The following is a 19,154-nucleotide window of genomic DNA, read 5'->3' as shown; positions in this document are numbered from 1 at the left end:
TCTTCATCTTCATCTTCATCTTCATCTTCATCTTCATCTTCATCTTCCTCTTCATCTTCATCTTTATCTTTATCTTTATCTTTATCTTTATCTTCATCTTTATCTTCATCTTCATCTTCATATTCATCCTCATCTTCAACGTCATCTTCATCTTCATCGTCATCTTCATCTCCATCTTCATCTTCATTTTCATCTTCATCCTCATATTCACCTTCGTCTTCATATTTATCTTTTCCTTTATCCTGATCTATATCTTCATTCTTTTCTCCATTTACGTATTTACCCCCACCATTGTTATTAGGTTAGGTAGTTAAATTTTCCTTCCTCTTTTTCTTTACATTGTTTCTTTAGTGATATCATGTCGTGTTGAAATTGGGTGTGATGAGTTGCAGTGTGGTGGAATTGGGTGTGGGAGTTACGGTGTTATGAATTCAGGTGTGGTGGTCTTAAAAGGTGTGGTGAATTTAGTTGTGGTGAGTTGAGGTGTGGTGAATTAAGGTGCGGTGAGTTAAGGTGTGGTGAGAAAGTTGAAGTGTGGTGAATTAAGGTGTGGTGAGTTAAGATGTGGTGAGAAAGTTGGGGTGTGGTGAATTAAGGTGTGGTGAATTTAGGCGTGGGGAGTGAAGTAGTGGTGGATTTAGGTGTGGGGAGTTAAGGTGTGGTGAATTAATGTGTAGCGAACTCAGGTGGAGTAAGTTTTTAAGCGGAGGTGAGATGAGTTGAGGTGAGGTAAGTTAAGTTAAGGGGTTAAGTTAAGGTAAGTTATCTTTATCCTTATCTTCATATTCATCTTCATCTTCTTCCTCGTCTTGGTCTTCATCTTCTTCTTCATCTTTATCCTATCCTTTATCCTGATCTAAATATGTCCATTCTTTTCTTCATTAACATATTCACCCCCACCATTGTTATTAGGTTAGGTATTTAAATTTTCCTTCCTCTTTGTCTTTATATTTAGGTTTCTTTACTTTTATTTTAATTTCTGTATTTATCCCTTTCTTCTTCTCCATACTCAAAATTATTTCATCCTTGTTTGAGGCTAATCTATTCATGTACATACATACATACTTCTTATTCCTAAACTGCTGCTTAGCACGTTTCTTTAATTCACTATCAATATTAAAGCATACATTTGGGAGGCATTTCCGCCCCAACCATGTACATGTATGGCATTGGTATTGGTGTGACTTTTGAATTGATTTTTCGCTCTATTTTAAACTAATTTGAAATTTTAAAAATTGCCTGCACATCAGCATCACAATACCTTTCTAATGATATATAATTGGTTATACCTTAGAAGTACAGTTTAGCCGTAAAAGGGGTGTAAAGGAAACATGATTGCCTATTTATATAATTGATATGAAAAAATAGTTGATAAACTTAAAACCAGATATGCGACAATAAGTATGCGATATCTCGTCTTTTATGTCGTATATCTTCTACGATAAATGGTCTACACAAACGATATATCTCTGGTTCGTATGCGAGCGCCCATAGCAGGTATAGACGTGCACTTTTTTTAAGCCTATTGTAGAAAGTTTGGCATCGTCGTTTTACTCGCCTAATAACGACATCAGTAATCTGCGGTTTTTGATCCTCTTACGAACTCTGCGCGCATTTGATGGCACCTGCATCCTTCGCTCCCACCACGAACCCGAAATGAGAAAAATCCCAATGACTATATTTTTGACACCAAAAATACACAAAAAATGTGACTTCTTTACCACAGGTTGACTTCAAATCGACTTTTTTTAAATTGTGCAATTTTATGCAAATTCCTACTATTGACCCTTGGTTGGCCGTTCCAATCAGCTTTGGAAAAGTTGACATAGGTTCGATGGTCCGCGGAAGCAAAGTCGGCAGGTTTCTCAATCGAGAAGATTATGGGTAGAAGGTCTGATGCCAAAGTCAGCATAGGTCGCCACGTTATGCTATTTATCAGACCAGCACCTACGATTGTTATGTCAGGCGAGCTACTGCAGCTGCCCATAATCCTGGTAGACGCGTCGTCCTTCATTGTGCAGAATGTCGAATCGTCTATCTGCTCAGCCAAGTGCGTTTCTCTATGATCCATTCGACAGGCTTGAATGCCAAAGAGCGTGGTGCGCGTTAAATGCACCAACTACCATACGGGTTTCACCTCTGAGGTGAAATTTCATCTATTTCAGGGTGATATCCTACCGGGCAGGTGGTGACGGGGGGTATATGTACGTTAAATATTTGGAGCTCGACATTGCCTGACCGGATAGTAATACCCTGACATTATAGGATGGTACCCCTACGGTCGATGTCTGCTTCGATAAGACGGAGAGATAGCACGCAATGCAAAGCACTACACCAATGCGGCCGCGTACAATAATAATCAGCTTCATTGCGTAAGTAGTATACTAGACTAAATTGTACGACTCGACGGCATTGGCATTGCCTACTGTCGTGTCGAAACAAGTAAACGACGAAACTCGTCGAAATTAACCAGTGCTGCCCAGTTTTTCCGTTTTAAAACGCTAGTCTGCTCGACATTTTAGGCAATGCCATGCAGTTTTCGGTACGACTCTCGAAAAACGACTTGCACTCGGGACGACACTCGCCATGAGGCTGAATATTTTGGCGCTTATACTTTTGCTAAGTATTTGGCCGAGCTTCTCCTCCAATTTGTGGTGTGCGTGTTGATGATAGATGTTGCCTGGACCAGGGACCGAACTCAGGTCCTACGGAGAGGTAGTACGCGATGAAAAAGGTGAATCAAGTTCCTGCCAATTTTTAAACCGGTTTTGCATTTTGCGCACTACACTCCGTTGCATAATTATAAATCCAGTACAATAGTCTTTGAAACAGCCGTCACAATCAAGATAGGTAAAAACTTTCTTCTATGACTTTTGCATGGTAAGAGCTCTCTTATAATAGAGTGGCTAATTTTTTTATAATCATAACCTTATTTAAAAGATTTAAAAAAACTAAAAAGTACTTGTTGAAAAACTATAAATCCAAAGAAAGAAATCCCAATAACATGAGTAAAACATGCAAATATGTCCTTCTAATACCCTATTTGTGCACCATTGACTTGAATTAACTGAAATATATGCTTCCTCATACTTAGACATAATGGCGCATATTCATAGTCATATTTAGTACTCAACTAAGTCGAAACTATTCTAAGTCACAACTAAAGCTATTCATAGTCGCCTTAGTTTTGACTTTTCTGGCTAAGTACCAACTTAAAATTTTGTTTCGGCTGCAGCTGCAACTAAGTCGTAACTAAGAAGAAGTATTTTGTCAAATTAAGGGAAAACAGACGAAATATGTAAAAATTAAGTTGGTAGAGGGTGATTTTGATAATATTGAATAATCTCTCATTAAAATTTACAAAGATCGATCCATTTTAATCGGAAGATGAAATTAAATGCGTATTACAATTCGAATAAAGCTACATCACAATTTTATAATTGGAATAATTTATATAAATTCTCAAATAATAAGTCAGTTTCACGCTAGTTCTTTTAAAGTAAATTTGTGCATAACATTTAGATATCTACTATTTGTATGTTTCACAGCGTGCTTTCGATAAACATCGCCTTCACATCACTGCGGTTGTTCTGGCTATTTCACACAATAAACAAGAAAATGATACTTTATTCTTTTGCATAATCATGCAATGAAAATAAAAATTACCTGAACGGATGATCAAACTTGACATTATTTAATAAAAATGTAATTTTTCCAAAATATCGTAAAGAAAAATCGATATATTTTCACTCTCGTTTTGCTGTAACGTAAACTAAGTCGAAACTATTTAGTAGATGCTTTCCATTTCCAGACAACCGGTCAGGTACGAGCATGATTTTTAATTTCGACCAAACTCAAATACATTGTTTGTTGGTCCAAATATTGAGACACGTATTTTTTCTTTTGGCTCGGAAAAATTTTTCCGCCTAATTAAACGCGATTTTGTTTTTCAGGCAAAAATCGATTATTCGAATTGACAGTGAGAATGTTTTTTTAAAATGCCCATAACTTTGTCAAAATTTAATAGATTCCAACAATGTTTTTACTCAAATGTCAGTAATTCTTGTCACTTCAAGATAGAATGATATAATTATTGATCTTCATTATTTAAAATTTTTTATTTAACAATAAACAAAAAGTGCATATTTTTTTTTTAAATTTAATTTCTCAAAAAGTGTATTTTTTTTCTCTAAAACTTTTTTACCGGGAAAGAGACACTTTGAACTACAGTCAACCCAAATCCCTAATAGCGAAGATTTTTTTTTTCTGCGTTATGATATTTTATAGAAAATATACGTTTTTGTGGTACATACTACAATATTCTTATAGTGTTTAACTAAATGGAACATATGTATGTAATATATCAGCAAAAAGTACAGCCGTGATCATTTTTTGTGTATCAAATAGATATTAGAATACACTTTCCACCATACAGTTTCGAAATACCAAATCACATTTTCCCGCTTTTTATAATCGAAACTCCGAATATTGTTGGTTTCCGTCACAATTTGCCAGAACTTAACAGCAAGATGTTCAGATCCCGTTGGTCATCAAACAATTTGGAGGGCCTTAAAACGTTACTAGCACCTCGAGTATGGTGAAATTATCACGGCTCCGCGTCTTTTGCTACATCCTAAAGCTGGTCGAAAGGATTTCGCTAGTAAAAGCATGGCAATTGACAGAATTCTTTAAGTTGTTAAAATGGTTATTTTTCCTTAAAAATCACTATTAAGAAGTAGGCTGAGGTTATCTTTTCAGACGAAAAGAAATTCAATCTGGATGGTACAAATGTATTGAATGGATAATAGAACGATTTACGGCAAGAACGATGCATTTTTTACCGGCGGAATTTCGGTCGCGGAAATGTGATTTTGTAGGGTGCAATAACATCCGATTCTACCCTTGAGTTGCAATTCTGCTCAAATAGAATGAAGAATTTAGACTATATTCCCATACTGCGGATCAGTCTCAAACCAGTTATTGAGTGCAATGAAAGACATTGCGTTTTTCAACACGACAATGCTGCATTTTATAGAAGGAGGGAGGCAAAATGCTGCTTGGAAACCAGCAATATTCGAACCCTTGACCTCTCGAGACCTCAATCCAATGGAAAATGTGTGGATAATACTGGCAATGAAAGTTTATGCTGATAATCGCCAATTTGTAAACGTTATATGGCTTAAATTGGCGATTTTGCAAGAGTGGCATAAACTGGATGCTGCTTTACCGAAGACATTTATGTCTAAGTATGAGGAAGCATATATTTCAGTTAATTAAAGTCAATGGAGCACAAATAGAGTATTGGAAGGACATATTTGCATGTTTTACTCATGTTATTGGGATTTCTTTTTTTGGATTTATAGTTTTGCAACAAGTAATTTTTAGATTTTTTAAATCTTTTAAATAAGGTTATGATTATAAAAAAATTAACCACTCTATTATAAGAGAGCTCTTAACATGCAAAAGTCATAGCAGAAAGTTTTTACCTATCTTGATTGTGACGGCTGTTTCAAAGACTATTGTACTAGATTTATAATTATGCAACGGAGTGTATTATAACCGGTAAATTTTGTTACCATCTGATAGGCAGGTAACAAAATGTTGCCCCGTGAAATATGCTTCACCAGAATTTCAACAAAAATTCTAAGCTTAATTGCTGAATAAATTAAAACCTAGAATATCGGTTACAAGAAATGGTGTAATTTTTTGGTAAGAAAATTTCCCGGTGTGAAAATGTTCGGTAACTAGCATAATAAATGTTAAGTGGGCAGTGCCGGCATTTCGCGGGCTTTTGTTGTTGTTAAACCATGCCGAAAAGAATCGAAGGTCGAATTCTTAACACGAATGACGCAAATATCCCCTAACAATAAGGTTTTCAAAAGGACTATTTATTGGTCTACAAACCATCGCAGAGCGCACTTAATGTTTTAAATTTGCCGCTTGCACATCTTCCTACCACGGTTGCCATTTCCAGATTATTTTCGGACCAAAAAGTGGACCAATTTTTAATACATCGGGAAATTGAGTGGAGTTTATTCCTCTTTATCAAGAAAATATGCCAATTCAGTTTTTATGTCGACTTTTTTTATATAACATCCAAACTGCATTAAAATTGTATATTATTAACATTATACTATTTAAAGTTTTAAATTTTAATTTGTTTCTTAAATTCGATTTTACTAATGCTAAATCAAAAAATTTGCGCTCAGCTGCTGCGGAACTGTGAGGTAGACTAAAAATGTTATGAACTAAATCACATAATTCTCCAAAGGCCGCTTCACCCACTCTATATTTAATCAAACTTACTTGATCCCAAAAACGGTCTATATTGATAAATTTTTTACAACGCTTTTATCAACTAGCAGTGTTGTGGCCCCAGAAACTTTCAATGTTGTGGGTCCAGGTAAAAGCATTTGGCTACTTTGGTAGCCTCAATTAAAAAGTCGAATAATAAGCTTAACAAACCAAACCTTTATTCTCAACGTTAAATTCAATTCAATGGTATTATATTATATCCTTTTACACAAGCCTGTGTGGCGCGGGAAAAACACGAAAAGACAGCTGATTCAGCTTGTCACACAGGGATGTCTTTTCTTGGCGCCCAGGGATGTATTTTCAAACCTTACAACTAGGGGGCGGCTGAGGTCGCCACATCTACCCCCTCTCCAGTGACCAATCCGGGAGCGAATCTTACTCTCTTCCTGCGTTCGTATGTCTTCCCCGGTCTAGTGTGTTCCTCTCGATTTTCGTCATTCTGGGACTCTCTGATAAAAAATGCAGGCTTTAAACGTTCCGTAGAGACAGCAACCTATTTTCCGTTTATTTTTACGATAAAGACACGATCCGTGGAACGCTTGACTACCTCGTATAGTCCTGTGTACGGTGGCTCTAGTGGTTGCCGAACCATGTCTGTTCTCAACATTACATGCGAACAATCCGTCAAATGCTTATGGGCGAACATACTTCTCTTGCTATGATGCGCTGCTGGAGATGGGCGAACCAGCCGCATATATTCTCGAAATTTGGTTGCGAAATCTTGGAAATGGGCAGGTACATCTAAGTCGTCGTAAAACTCATTTGGCAGTCGAACACCAGTTCCGTAAAGGAGGTCAGCTGCTGATGCACCAATATCTGCCTTGACATATGTTCTGAGACCCAGCATTACAGTTGGCAGCAAGTCAGTCCAGTTTGTATTCGCGTTGCACATCAAGGCTGCCTTGAAGGAGCGGTGCCAACGCTCAACCATGCCGTTTGACTGAGGATGATATGCGGTGGTATGAATGTGCTTGCAACCCAAGATATTGACCAATGAACGAAATAAGGCGGACTCAAACTGCGAGCCTTGGTCGGTTGTTATGGTTTTGGGGCAACCAAAACGCTGATGCAACGGTCGAAGCAGATATGTCCTTCAGTGGAACTAACTCGGGCCAGCGAGAGAAGCGGTCAATCATAGTAAGGCAATATCGATAACCATTTACCAAAGGCATGACAACGATGTCTAAATGGACGTGGTCGAAGCGGTTATCCGGCATACCAATCTTCTCTGGAGCTTGTGAGTTGTGTCGACCTATTTTTGCACGTTCGCATGGCAAACAGTTGCGCGCCCAAAGCGTTACATCTTTCCTCATGGATGGCCAAACGTACTTTCGTCGTACTTGCTGAAGCGTTGCCCTTCCACTTGGATGCGATAGGCCGTGCATCGAAGCGAAAACAGCATACCGTAGCGATTGTGGTATATACGGTCTTATGGTACCCGTGGAGGTGTCACAGTATATTGTAATACCGTCGTTGAAGTCCACCGATTGGAGCCTTAGCGATGACTCGCCTCGCAAAAGTAGCTCCAATTCGGAGTCCTCATTTTGAGCCGCTTTGACCTCCTTCAACGACACTGCCGTTGGCATCGAAATCGAATACAAACGTGAGAAAGCATCGGCGACTGAATTTTCCGACCCTGCCAGGTGAACGATATTCGTAGTATACTGTGAAATAAAGTCTAAATGACGAAGCTGCCGGGGCGACGCCTTTTCCGGTTTCTGCGAGAAAGCATATGTCAACGGCTTGTGGTCCGTCTTTACAATGAAAATACGCGCCTCAAGAACGTGTTTAAAATACCGAATTGCATCATAAATAGCAAGGAGCTCTCGATCATACGTACTGTAATTCTTTTCCGTTTCCGAAAGCTTGCGCGAAAAAACCCAAGCGGATGCCAGACACCATGAACTCGTTGCTCTAGGGCCGCGCCAATGGCCGTGTCGGAGGCGTCGCATGCTAGTGCTAATTCCGCGCGAGGTGAAGGATGCGATAAGAGCACAGCGTTTGCTATACTGTGCTTGCACGCCGCAAAAGCATCGGAAAGCTCTCGTGTCCATTAAATTTTACGTCTATCGTTCTTCTTCATACCACGCGTGGCTTCGCTAAGAGGGGCTTGGACTTCCGCCAACCAGCGAACTTGACGGCAGCCGTTTTAATTTAACGACTGACTCTTGCTGCAGCCTGGGCGACATTTGCGAGCATTGCTGCCAAACCTCCTATGAAAATAGCAAAGTTCCTCGCCCTTTGCTCCACTCGTGTCCACTCGCGCTTGTGCTCGTGATGGTGAACGTGTGCTCCGCGCCGCCTCTTTGAGATTCCTGACGTCAGCCTGCAACTTATTCATTGACTCGAGGAGCATCTGTATCATCTCTTTAACATCACCAGTAGGAATTGACTTACGTGACAGTGCTTCAACGGAATCTCCGGATGTTGACTCCGCCTTCTGTTGAGAGCTGGAGAGCGTAAGGATCGGATCTGCTCTAGCAGCGTCAGTCATCTTGTCAGCTACCTTCGCCAATTCATCCAGGTCACTCTCCTGCCACGCAGACAGAAGCGGACGAATGGTGGACGGCATCTGGTTCAGGAACAGCGTGCGTACGATGGCTTCACACCCTGGGTCTGGTGCTAGTCGTCTCATGTGTGCTAACACCTCTGTAGGTTTCATACCGGTAGGATCTCCTCCGCGAAGTAGTCGTCGCAATTTGCTCTCCGTTGACTCCGCAAACCTGGCCAACAGCCGTGACTTCACGGCAAGATATCGATTCTGTAGAGGCGGCGTTGTCACCACATCATCAATATATGATGTCCTCATCCAGATTGATTACGACAAGGTCAAACATATCAATGTCGTCGGTAACGTTGCTTAGTCTGAACGAGCGCTCTAATTGAGAAAACCAAAGTTGTGGTTTGCTTCTATTAAACTTGGGTACTTGCACCCGTTGTATACGAGAACGAGTGTTGGCTTGTTGCGCGTTGTTTATGCTGAGCTGCTTCAATTGCTCGTGCATCGTTTGCAGTTGCATCTTCAGCTCTTCTGCTTCCATCGCTGCGCTACTACTTTCGTAAAAATCCTCGATTGGCTCGTCGCCGTTTGCTGTTTGCGATCGCAAGTTGTATTTGGCCATAGCCAAATCAATTACTACTGTATTCGTTGCCTGATCACGTCGGGGTCACCACTTTGGCTACTTTGGTAGCCTCAATTGAAAAGTCGATTAATAAGCTTAACAAACCAAACCTTTATTCTCAACGTTAAATTCAATTCAATGGTATTATATTATATCCTTTTACACAAGCCTGTGTGGCGCGGGAAAACACGAAAAGACAGCTGATTCAGGTTGTCACACAGGGATGTCTTTTCTTGCCACCCAGGGATGTATTTTCAAACCTTACAACTAGGGGGCGGCTGAGATCGCCACAAGCATAGTGCATAGGGCGGCATCTACCTCTCAACTGTACTATGTACGCTACAGCGGAAATTGACGACCATTTCTTTAAATCAGCGTTGGGCAGAGAGAGCTTTTAGTCTGCTCGCGCCTATTGCAAAATTTTATACAGACAAGACTAACAAGTAGAAAATAAATAAAATAAAAACTTTAAAATTCATGGTTTTATAAATGGACTAAAAATTAACTTTTGATTTTGAAATTTTAGCAAAAGTCATTATAAACAATTTATGAGATTGAAAATGAAAAGCGTGGGGCGCATGCATGTATGTAATACTCCTATATTGGCAGTAAGAGCTAGTACCGTCCGAAAACATTACAGGCTCACCTCGGTGAAAATCCTCTCGATTGGTGGAAAACCAACCAAACCTTATATACGAGCCTCTAAGAAATGGCCTCATGGGAGAAAAGGAAGCAAAATTACTTTTTTTAAAATATAATTTGTTCATTTTGAACTTTGACTACAAGATTAAAACACTGTATAGGTTAAGCACTCGTTCAATGTTCTAATAATTAAAAAAATTTTTATGTAATAAAAACGATGACAACATTCGCATTCGCACATTCGCATTCCGAAAACTCGCACTCGCATTCGCATTCGCGAATGTGAAAAATATGCCATTCGAAACATCCCTATTAAATACACAAAAACCGTACTAGACTATCTCGCTGTGATTTCGGAATGCTTACACATTGGGAAGTTAGCTTACTGCCAATATAGAAGTACTAGATATATGCCCACTCGGAAAATAGGTAAGCACCTTACGAGGTAATCCATGTTTTCTTTCAGTTTTTAGTACCAAAATTGTCATCATGACCAATGTAATCTACTAGTTAAGCACAAAATGAACACCCCCGACGACGCATTACTTTGTCACGTGTAACGTGTTGCCGAAGTTATTTTTAAGTGCCGAACTATTCCGAGCGACTGCTCTACATTCTACGTAACTTACTTTGTAAAGCGGCTCAGAAGTATGTCTTATAGCAAATGTACATTTTAAATTCCTACTTATATAAGGCGGCCACGCCTTTGTTAAAGTAAAGGAGATTCGTCAGTGAAGTGGTAAGGACCGCCGGGTGAAGTGTAAGTTGCTGGTAAGGTATTGCACTTCACCTGGCGGTCCTTACCACTTACCTGCCGAATCTCCCTTACTTTAACAAAGGCGTGGCCGCCTTATGTAAGTAGGAATTGTAGAATGTACATTAGGTATCAGATATACTTCTGAGCCGCTTTACAAAGTAAATTACGTAGAATGTAGAGCAGTCGCTCGGAGTAGTTCTGCTCTTGGAAATAACTTCGGCGGCGCATTATTTTGCAACTGGCAGCGTAATGCGTAATCGAAGGTGTTAATATTGCGCTTTACTAGTAGACTACATTGGTCATGATGACAATTTTGGTACCAAAAACTGAAAGAAAACATGGATTACCTTGTTAGGTGCTTACCTATTTTCCCAGTGGGCGGGCGCATGTAATGGACTTGAATTGATATGAAAAGTAATATATGTACATATGTACATACATATGTATGTGGGTATATGAATAACGATCGCTTAAAATCGATCTCAAATTTTGTACAACGCTTTTATCAACTTGCAATGTTGTTTGTGATGACAGCTATAAAAGCTTTGCTTTGAAAAGTTCCTATAAAAACGCATAGTGCACATTTGAGAAGTAGATGTCGCCCTATGCACTACGTACGCTACAGCGGAAATGGACGACACGCCATTTCTTTAAATCAGCGTTGGGCAGAGAGAGCTTTTACTCTGCTCGCGCCTATACAAAATGTATAGAAAGTTTAAAAGCGCTTCGTCCGCGGGCAAGGCAGTGCTTATCAGTGCTTTAAATGAAATTAATTGGTGCTCGTATGTATGTACATCACTTATAGGCGCTGCCTTGCCCGCGGGTAAAGCTCTTTTAAGCTTACTATACATTTTGTATAGGCGCGAGCAGAGTAAAAGCTCTCTCTGCCCAACGCTGATGTACATACATATGTATATGCATGTGTATGCACCAATCTATTAATATCGTTGATTTATTTTAATATCTATTGCAAAATTTTTTACTGACAAGACTAAAGAGTAGAAACTAATAATTTTCAGTCCCATAGAATTTGTTTTGATAACTTTTGATTTTGAAATTTTAACAAAAGTCATAAACAATTTAGGAGATTGAAAATGAAAAGCGTGGGGCGCATCTAATAGACCAGATTTGATATGAAGGGTAATATATGTGTGTATGTGGATATATGAATAACGACCGCTTAAAATCGATCTCAAATTTGTACTTTCTCTGTAGAAATTTTAGGTTTATGTTATGTAGTTTGACTATTGTCAATCAAATCTAATGCTTTGTATTGCATGCGCCCCACGCTTTTCATTTTCAATCTCATAAATTGTTTATAATGACTTGCTAAAATCAAAATCAAAAGTTATCAAAACAAATTCTATGGGACTGAAAATTATTATTTTCTACTTTTTAGTCCATTTATAAAAGCGTTGGATATTAAAAAGTTTTTTTTTGTATTAATTATTTTGAAGTTACCTTCACTCAGTCTCAATTTGCGAACTTGAAATTCAATTATGTCTGCATCATTTTTACCAATGCAGGAAATTGGTCGAGTAGTGGCAAAATTGCTACATCAGTATCAGAAAGAACTTTATGTGGTGTAATAATTTCAAGATGTTTAATATCTTTTCGATTGAAATCGAATATTATTTTCATGTGCTAAATGCTATGATTTAAGTTTTGCTACCTTTCCATATTTTTGCCAGCCACTTTGATATTCGTCACCGAGTACTTAATTGAAATTAGCAAGAAACCGCGATATTTTTTGAAGCGTCCTTTGACAGATTAGCCATGCCATATTTGAAGATCAGTGGTAAGGCGAGTTCACACTTTTAGCAGGTGTTGCCAATCGGCCCTATGCTGAATATCGTCATCGTCATCGTCGACGATCAGCGCGTCAGTAACATGGCTGCCGATGGCCGTATCGTCACTTTTACTGACGATTACGATATTCAACATGGGGCGGAATATTCATCAATTAAATAGAAAAAATTGAAAACTCGAAAGTATTGCATGATAATAACCCTGGCCAAAGGCTTATGAAATGGACCATTTCCAAAACAATGGGACCAATGGACCAAACGAAAAGAAATGGACCAAATTTGGTCCATTTGGACCAAAACGGCAACCGTGCGTCCTACGTAGAGAGTTATTTTTTTTTTTCTATGGAAAAATACTGATTGATTTATTCCAGCATACATGTTTGGCATATTTTTCTGTTTTTCGAGCATGTTTACCGGCTTAAAATAAATGGATTTTTTCATGCATATTTTTATCAGAGCTGCTTCTCAGTCATGACTAGCAACATTAATAGAGACTTAGGGCCTTATTCTGTATCACGAACTCTTGGCAGAACGAACGATTCGTCTGCAGACGACAACCTCTCTAATTGCGATTTTGAATTAATCGGTCGTCTTAGTCTTGCTTTTCATACTTTACGTTGCAATGGTCTCGGTTGCGTTCAAACCGGCTAAAATGATGCCGCTGGACTAGTTTTTGAAGCATTCCTCTGCAGACGAATCGTTCGTGTTGTGTTGCCTATCGTTCGTGATACAGAATAAGGCTGTTAATTTTTTTGTCGCTGTCATGACTAACAAAAAATTATTTCAATCATTTAGCCCCCTGTCAAATGAATACATTATTCAAAAAGAATTACATTACCATGACGCAATAATGAAAGGAGTTGTACGTTGTGACAGCTCGAAATCGAACTACCTTAGGTCAATATTGTATTTTGGAAGTACAAGAAAAACTGGAATAAAAAAGCCTTTTAGTTGAAAAACTACTAAATTGTATGCCTTCTCAACAGCGTTCCGATTATCAGAATAGGTATATATATGGCTTGGTAGTCTCATAAAGTTGTAGATAATTATAATAATAAAATTAGGCGTATTTTTATTCACAGGAATATGATAATATGCTTAAAATTTTCGAGCTGATGAATACCCAGCTAGAACAGTATGGCTTATATATTTCCTTTTATGAGCCGCATCACTAAGAAAATTATCCCTTATGAATTTGAAATGTGTCCCTTATATTGTACAGGCCAAATAGAGGAATTCATTTACGTGTGATCTTTTGCCCCCTCTTTCATATGGGCTTCTTGTGCGCATATATCAGGTTTGATAGCTGTTGACCATACCAATAATGCCTCATACTCAGTTTTACTAGATAAATTCGTGTTCTCGAAAAAAAAAAAATTCACGATTCAAAAATCTGAGTATGGCGGCCAAATTCTTTTCTCAAAATTTTGAAAATTCTTCGTTTTTTGCCCTATATTTGCTTTGTATGGTATTTTCAACAAAATATAGGCCAAAAACGATAAATGTTCAAAATTTGGAGAAAAAAGATTTTACAGATTTTTGGATCGTGAAATTTTTTTTCTCGGAGAACACGAATCGATCTAGTCAATCTGAGTATGAGGCATTATTGGTATGGCCAACAGCTATCAAACCTGATATAGTCGCACTAAGGTTTTTCTTGTGTTCCACAGTGTTATATAAGGGATACTTTGAGGAATCATATAAGGAATTATACATTACCCAAGTTCACGTATATCCAAGTTCGTGTCATACAGCAAGCATTGACTACTTTTTAATGTTTTATTTATTTGTTTTTGAAATTAACGACATATTTCAGAATTTATAATTAATACGTTGTGTTCATTTTAGTAAATCCACTTTTTTTTAATTGTACAAAATTTATTATATACATACAGTATCGGTCATATAAATAGCAACCCCATTTCAAAGTGATATTATTTCCCTCTCATGTTAATTTATTTATTTCTAAGAATTTGCAACAAAAGTAAAGTTGAATTTCTAACAAAACCCATATAAACCCAATTTTAAAACTTCGTAGAAAACTACAAAAAATACAAGTTTTCAACCTAATTTCAAACTTTTTTCTCAGAAGTGTTAGAATTTTTTTGAGCACTCAGTTTTATAGCCCCTTCAATTTTAGTCTAATTATATGTAAGTTTGAAGTGGCTAAAAATTACCTTTGTTTTTTTAGAATCGATTAAAAACAAATCGTGTTTAATCGTCTTCCATATAACGAAAAATGCGACCATATATCGATGGCTGAGTGGAAGATCGACCTATCTCGGCAGCCAGGTCGAAAACGCCCGATATCAGAAAACTTTTCAACGCCCTATTTCAAAATTTGGCTGAAAAACGCCCTATTTTAGAATTTGATTGAAAATGCCCTATCTCAGAACTCGGTTCAAAACACCCTATCTCAGCTGACGATTCAAAAACGCCCTATCTTAGCACATTTTCGAAGTATTTTCATTTGAGATAGGACTTTTTTGAACCGAATAATAATAATAACATACTATATACATATGTATCTAGTTTCAATATAAAAAAATTTATGTAAACATCATTAATTGTGTATACATATCTAAGTCAATATATGTGATATACATGTACATACATCTACATATCGTCGTTTAAAGTACAAAACCGTGTATCTATAAAATGCAAAACAGCGTATAGAGATAATGCAAACCCACGTATGCGAGGTTGCATAAATTATTTTCTAGAGAGCAAAAACACTCATATTTCAAAATGGTTATCTTTTTGTTAAAAGCAATCGCATTTTTGGCTAGTATATTTCAGGAAGAATGGATTAGGATTGAGACAAGAACTTGTGTGAGCGAATCCAAGTTTTAGCAGCAAATGTCAGTTACGTGGTTTTGTACTTTAAGCGACGATATGTATGTTAACAGGAACGCAGCAATCTAATACACGGGTGGAGCAGGAACGCAGCACAGCAGAAGCATACAAAAAATCTGCAAATAAATGGTGTTTTAGGTTTTTAACAAACAAAAATCTGGTTTCAACTTACTTCAACGCAAAGGCGCAACAGGAACGCAACACTATAAAACACGGGAAGAGCAATACACAGGCGGAGCAGGAACGCAGCACAGCAGAATCGTCCGAAAAATCTGCGAATAAATGGTTCATTAGATTTTGAAATAACAAAGAGCTGGTTCCAACTTACTTCAAAATATCTGCAGGATGATGCACACAATCAGATTCGGCCGCAGCTGCAGTTCACCAGAGAATGCTGCAAATGGAATGGTTCATCAATAAAGTCAAAATAATATGTTGTAACTTACATGTATTAGCTCTTAATCACAATACCAGCACAGGTCGGTCAGGAAAACACTAAGGAAATGACCTAATAAATGCAAAATTATAATTTATTTGTAAAATAATTCGGTTTTATTACAATACTTACCAAATTTCACGCAATTGGAAAACAAATGTCAGCGAATAAGAATAAAACGAACAACAAAAATTTAATCAATGTAGCTTGTTTAGAATTTTTTTCTAATATTTTGGGAAATGTTCAGTGAAAATAGCAAAGAAACAACACAGTTTCTCCTAAGGTAGTTCAAGATGGCGGATTAGAGCGAGAAGTTGCCGACGTATAACACCTTTCATTATTGCATCATGTTACATTACTTGAAACTAGAGCTCTAGATACCCGGGTATCGAGCAATGCGAGTAGCTCGATACTCACTCAAAACTCGTTCATTGCTCAACTGCTCAAATGTTTGTTCAAAATTTTCGAGTTTTTGAACAATTTCATAAACAAAAGAAAATTTGTAAATTGTATTTGTCAGCAGCTGCTTTCTAATTCATGTTAAATAAATTATATTATTAAATACCAATGTAACAATCTTTGCATTATATATCAATAATTTGAAAAATTTAAAAAGTCGCTACCAAAAATGTCAATATAATAAAAAAAAACATTGCTAAAATTACTCGAAAAACTCGAATTGCTCGAGCTCATGCTCGAAAATTTTCGAGTAATGAGCATTGAACAAGTGTGCGAGTACTCGCTGCTCATATACCCGGGCTGTTTGAAAATGTGCGAACAAAATCGAGAGCTCTACTTGAAACCTCTCAAACTTGTTTGCTTTTTCCATTTTTCCTAAAAACAAACAGTGGTATAAAACTCAATAACACTGTTGACAAAAATATTTGTTGCAAAATAAGTTACAATTAACAGTTATGAAATCACTAAAAACTGTTATAAATACACGCAAAAAAAAATCGAATAAAAGTTATTAAGTAATCTAAAGAATAAAAGTGGAGAAAGAAATTTTATTAGCAACTTTTTTAGTTCGAAGATTTAAAATAGCGTTATATTTGCTCTTTACAATCATAGAGATATTTTCTTAATTTTTTTCCAATATGTATGTATTAATGATTTTGTATGTCTTTAGCCCAGAATTAGTCACCGCTTTATCGATTGCTGGTCGTTTAGACTTTAATCCATTAACTGATGAACTTACCGGATCGGATGGGAAGAAATTTAAACTGTCTGCTCCATTTGGCGATGAATTACCTTCTAAAGGATTTGACCCGGGAATGGATACTTTCGACGCACCACCGAAGGTATATTTTCATCATTATTAGTTAAATGTGTTTATGTAAGGGAATATTTCAGGATGGCGAAGCTGTGAAAGTAGAAGTGGATCCAAAGAGTCAGCGTCTTCAAATTTTAGAACCCTTTGATAAATGGAATGGTAAAGATTTGGTAGATATGACTGTCCTTATTAAAGTGAAAGGAAAATGCACAACAGACCATATATCCGCTGCTGGACCTTGGCTTAAATACAGAGGACATTTGGACAATATTTCAAACAACATGTTTATTGGGGCTATTAACTCGGAAAATAATGAAATGAATAAGGTTAAAAATCAGCGAACAGGTGAATGGGCAGGTGTTCCTGATGTTGCACGAGATTATAAGGCCAATGGAATAAAATGGGTTGCTGTCGGTGATGAAAACTACGGAGAGGGTTCATCTCGTGAGCACGCTGCGCTAGAACCACGTCACTTGGGTGGTCGAGCTATTATAGTTAAATCGTTTGCTCGCATTCACGAAACGAATTTAAAAAAACAAGGATTATTACCTTTAACATTCGCAAATCCTGCAGACTATGATAAGGTATATTTTAATTAATAGTACCAATTTAGAAGCGAACTCGATTTCCTTTTGTTACAGATACAACCTGAAAGCAAAATTTCCCTAATTGGATTAAATAGTTTAGTGCCTGGAAAGCCAGTTGATTGCGAAATCAAAACCGGCAACAAAGTCGAAAGGATTAAGCTGAACCATTCGTTAAATGATTTGCAAATTGGTTGGTTTAAGGCCGGCAGCGCACTCAACCGAATGAAGGAGCTCGCAGTAAATAAGTAAATTGAACTCGTGGAGTGACTACAAATAAATCTTTAGAAAAAAACTTTGAAATACATAAATATAAGGCACTACATATCTACACCAAATCAGCGTTTAGATATAAAGAAATACATATTTCTCAAAATCTTGGTATGCTTTATTAGTAAATCATATTCTCTATTGATTTTAGTTCGTTTCACATGAACATGGTTAAATACAATAATTTATGCAAGTGAAATTGGTTGTTGATTAATTTTCTTCAAAGGGTTTGCTGATGGGTGGTGGACAAACTCACAACCATATTTTGTGTATATGTTAAAGGCACAAAAGATTCACCTACACCGTAAAATAGGGCGCATGCGACTTAAAACACCAAATACGGTGCGGTACTCTAGCACGCCTCGACTGGCGCCGCTCCTCCAGAATTTTTCGCAGCTGCAATTGAATTTGGGCGCCTTCGCAATCACCACCACGACGCACACACAGACAACATTGACTTGACCATTGCCCTCATACGGGGGACAAAAAAAGTTCCGCGATATGAGAGGAAAAAGTCGAAATCTTCTACGGTTTTTCCCGTCATCTCCCTACATGCTTACTGTTGGTCGCCACCAACAAACATCAGTAACGCTGAATTTGAGCTCATCCTAATACTCATGTACTTGCGTATGTATGTATGTTGAATACTTTCAGAACTGGAGCGTCGGGTGTCCATACTAACGACATGGTCAAGCCAGCGCACCGCTGTATTTTAATTGCCTGCACTATGGCCATGTCCCAATGTATTTTGTATGGAAAACGTTTGCCGTAGATATTTACCTCGCATGAGTTTTTCAACAAGTATCGATTGACAGCGAGTCTAGCGTGCTTGCGATACTCATTTCATCGTTTGCTATACAAAATACATTGGGACAGAGAAAAAGTGTGAATAACTTTCGCCTCGATGCACAGTGGTTCGGATAGCAGATCTAGCCGGACGAAAGTCAAAATTTTTTTGTTTTTAAAATACTTAATGGTACTTGGAATACATTCCTGACAAAACATTCAAATAGAAATTGCATTTATTAAAGCATTGTGTGCAAAGTGTGTTAAAACAGAAAAATACTTGGAGTTATAAAAACTTTGATTAT

The 19,154-nt window shown here is 37.6% G+C and overlaps 1 protein-coding gene across 1 annotated transcript in view; it reads left to right on the top strand.

Moving 5' to 3' along the window:
• Positions 1–18,262, top strand: part of LOC118735034 (probable aconitate hydratase, mitochondrial) — a 211,098-nt gene extending 192,836 nt beyond the window's left edge. The window contains exons 4-6 of the mRNA XM_036464626.1: positions 17,066–17,237; positions 17,290–17,793; positions 17,851–18,262. Coding sequence (XP_036320519.1) covers positions 17,066–17,237; positions 17,290–17,793; positions 17,851–18,045 — 871 coding nt within the window. The 3' untranslated portion in view covers positions 18,046–18,262. The remainder of the gene's footprint in view (positions 1–17,065; positions 17,238–17,289; positions 17,794–17,850) is intronic.
• Positions 18,263–19,154: the final 892 nt, after the last annotated feature.

The sequence above is a fragment of the Rhagoletis pomonella genome, unplaced genomic scaffold (assembly GCF_013731165.1).
Source record: "Rhagoletis pomonella isolate Grant_MI unplaced genomic scaffold, Rhpom_1.0 Rhpom_scaffold_00003, whole genome shotgun sequence".
NCBI classification, from domain to species: domain Eukaryota; kingdom Metazoa; phylum Arthropoda; class Insecta; order Diptera; family Tephritidae; genus Rhagoletis; species Rhagoletis pomonella.
The sequence above is the reverse complement of the archived record's forward strand: the minus strand, read 5'-3'. Positions and strand labels throughout refer to the sequence as shown.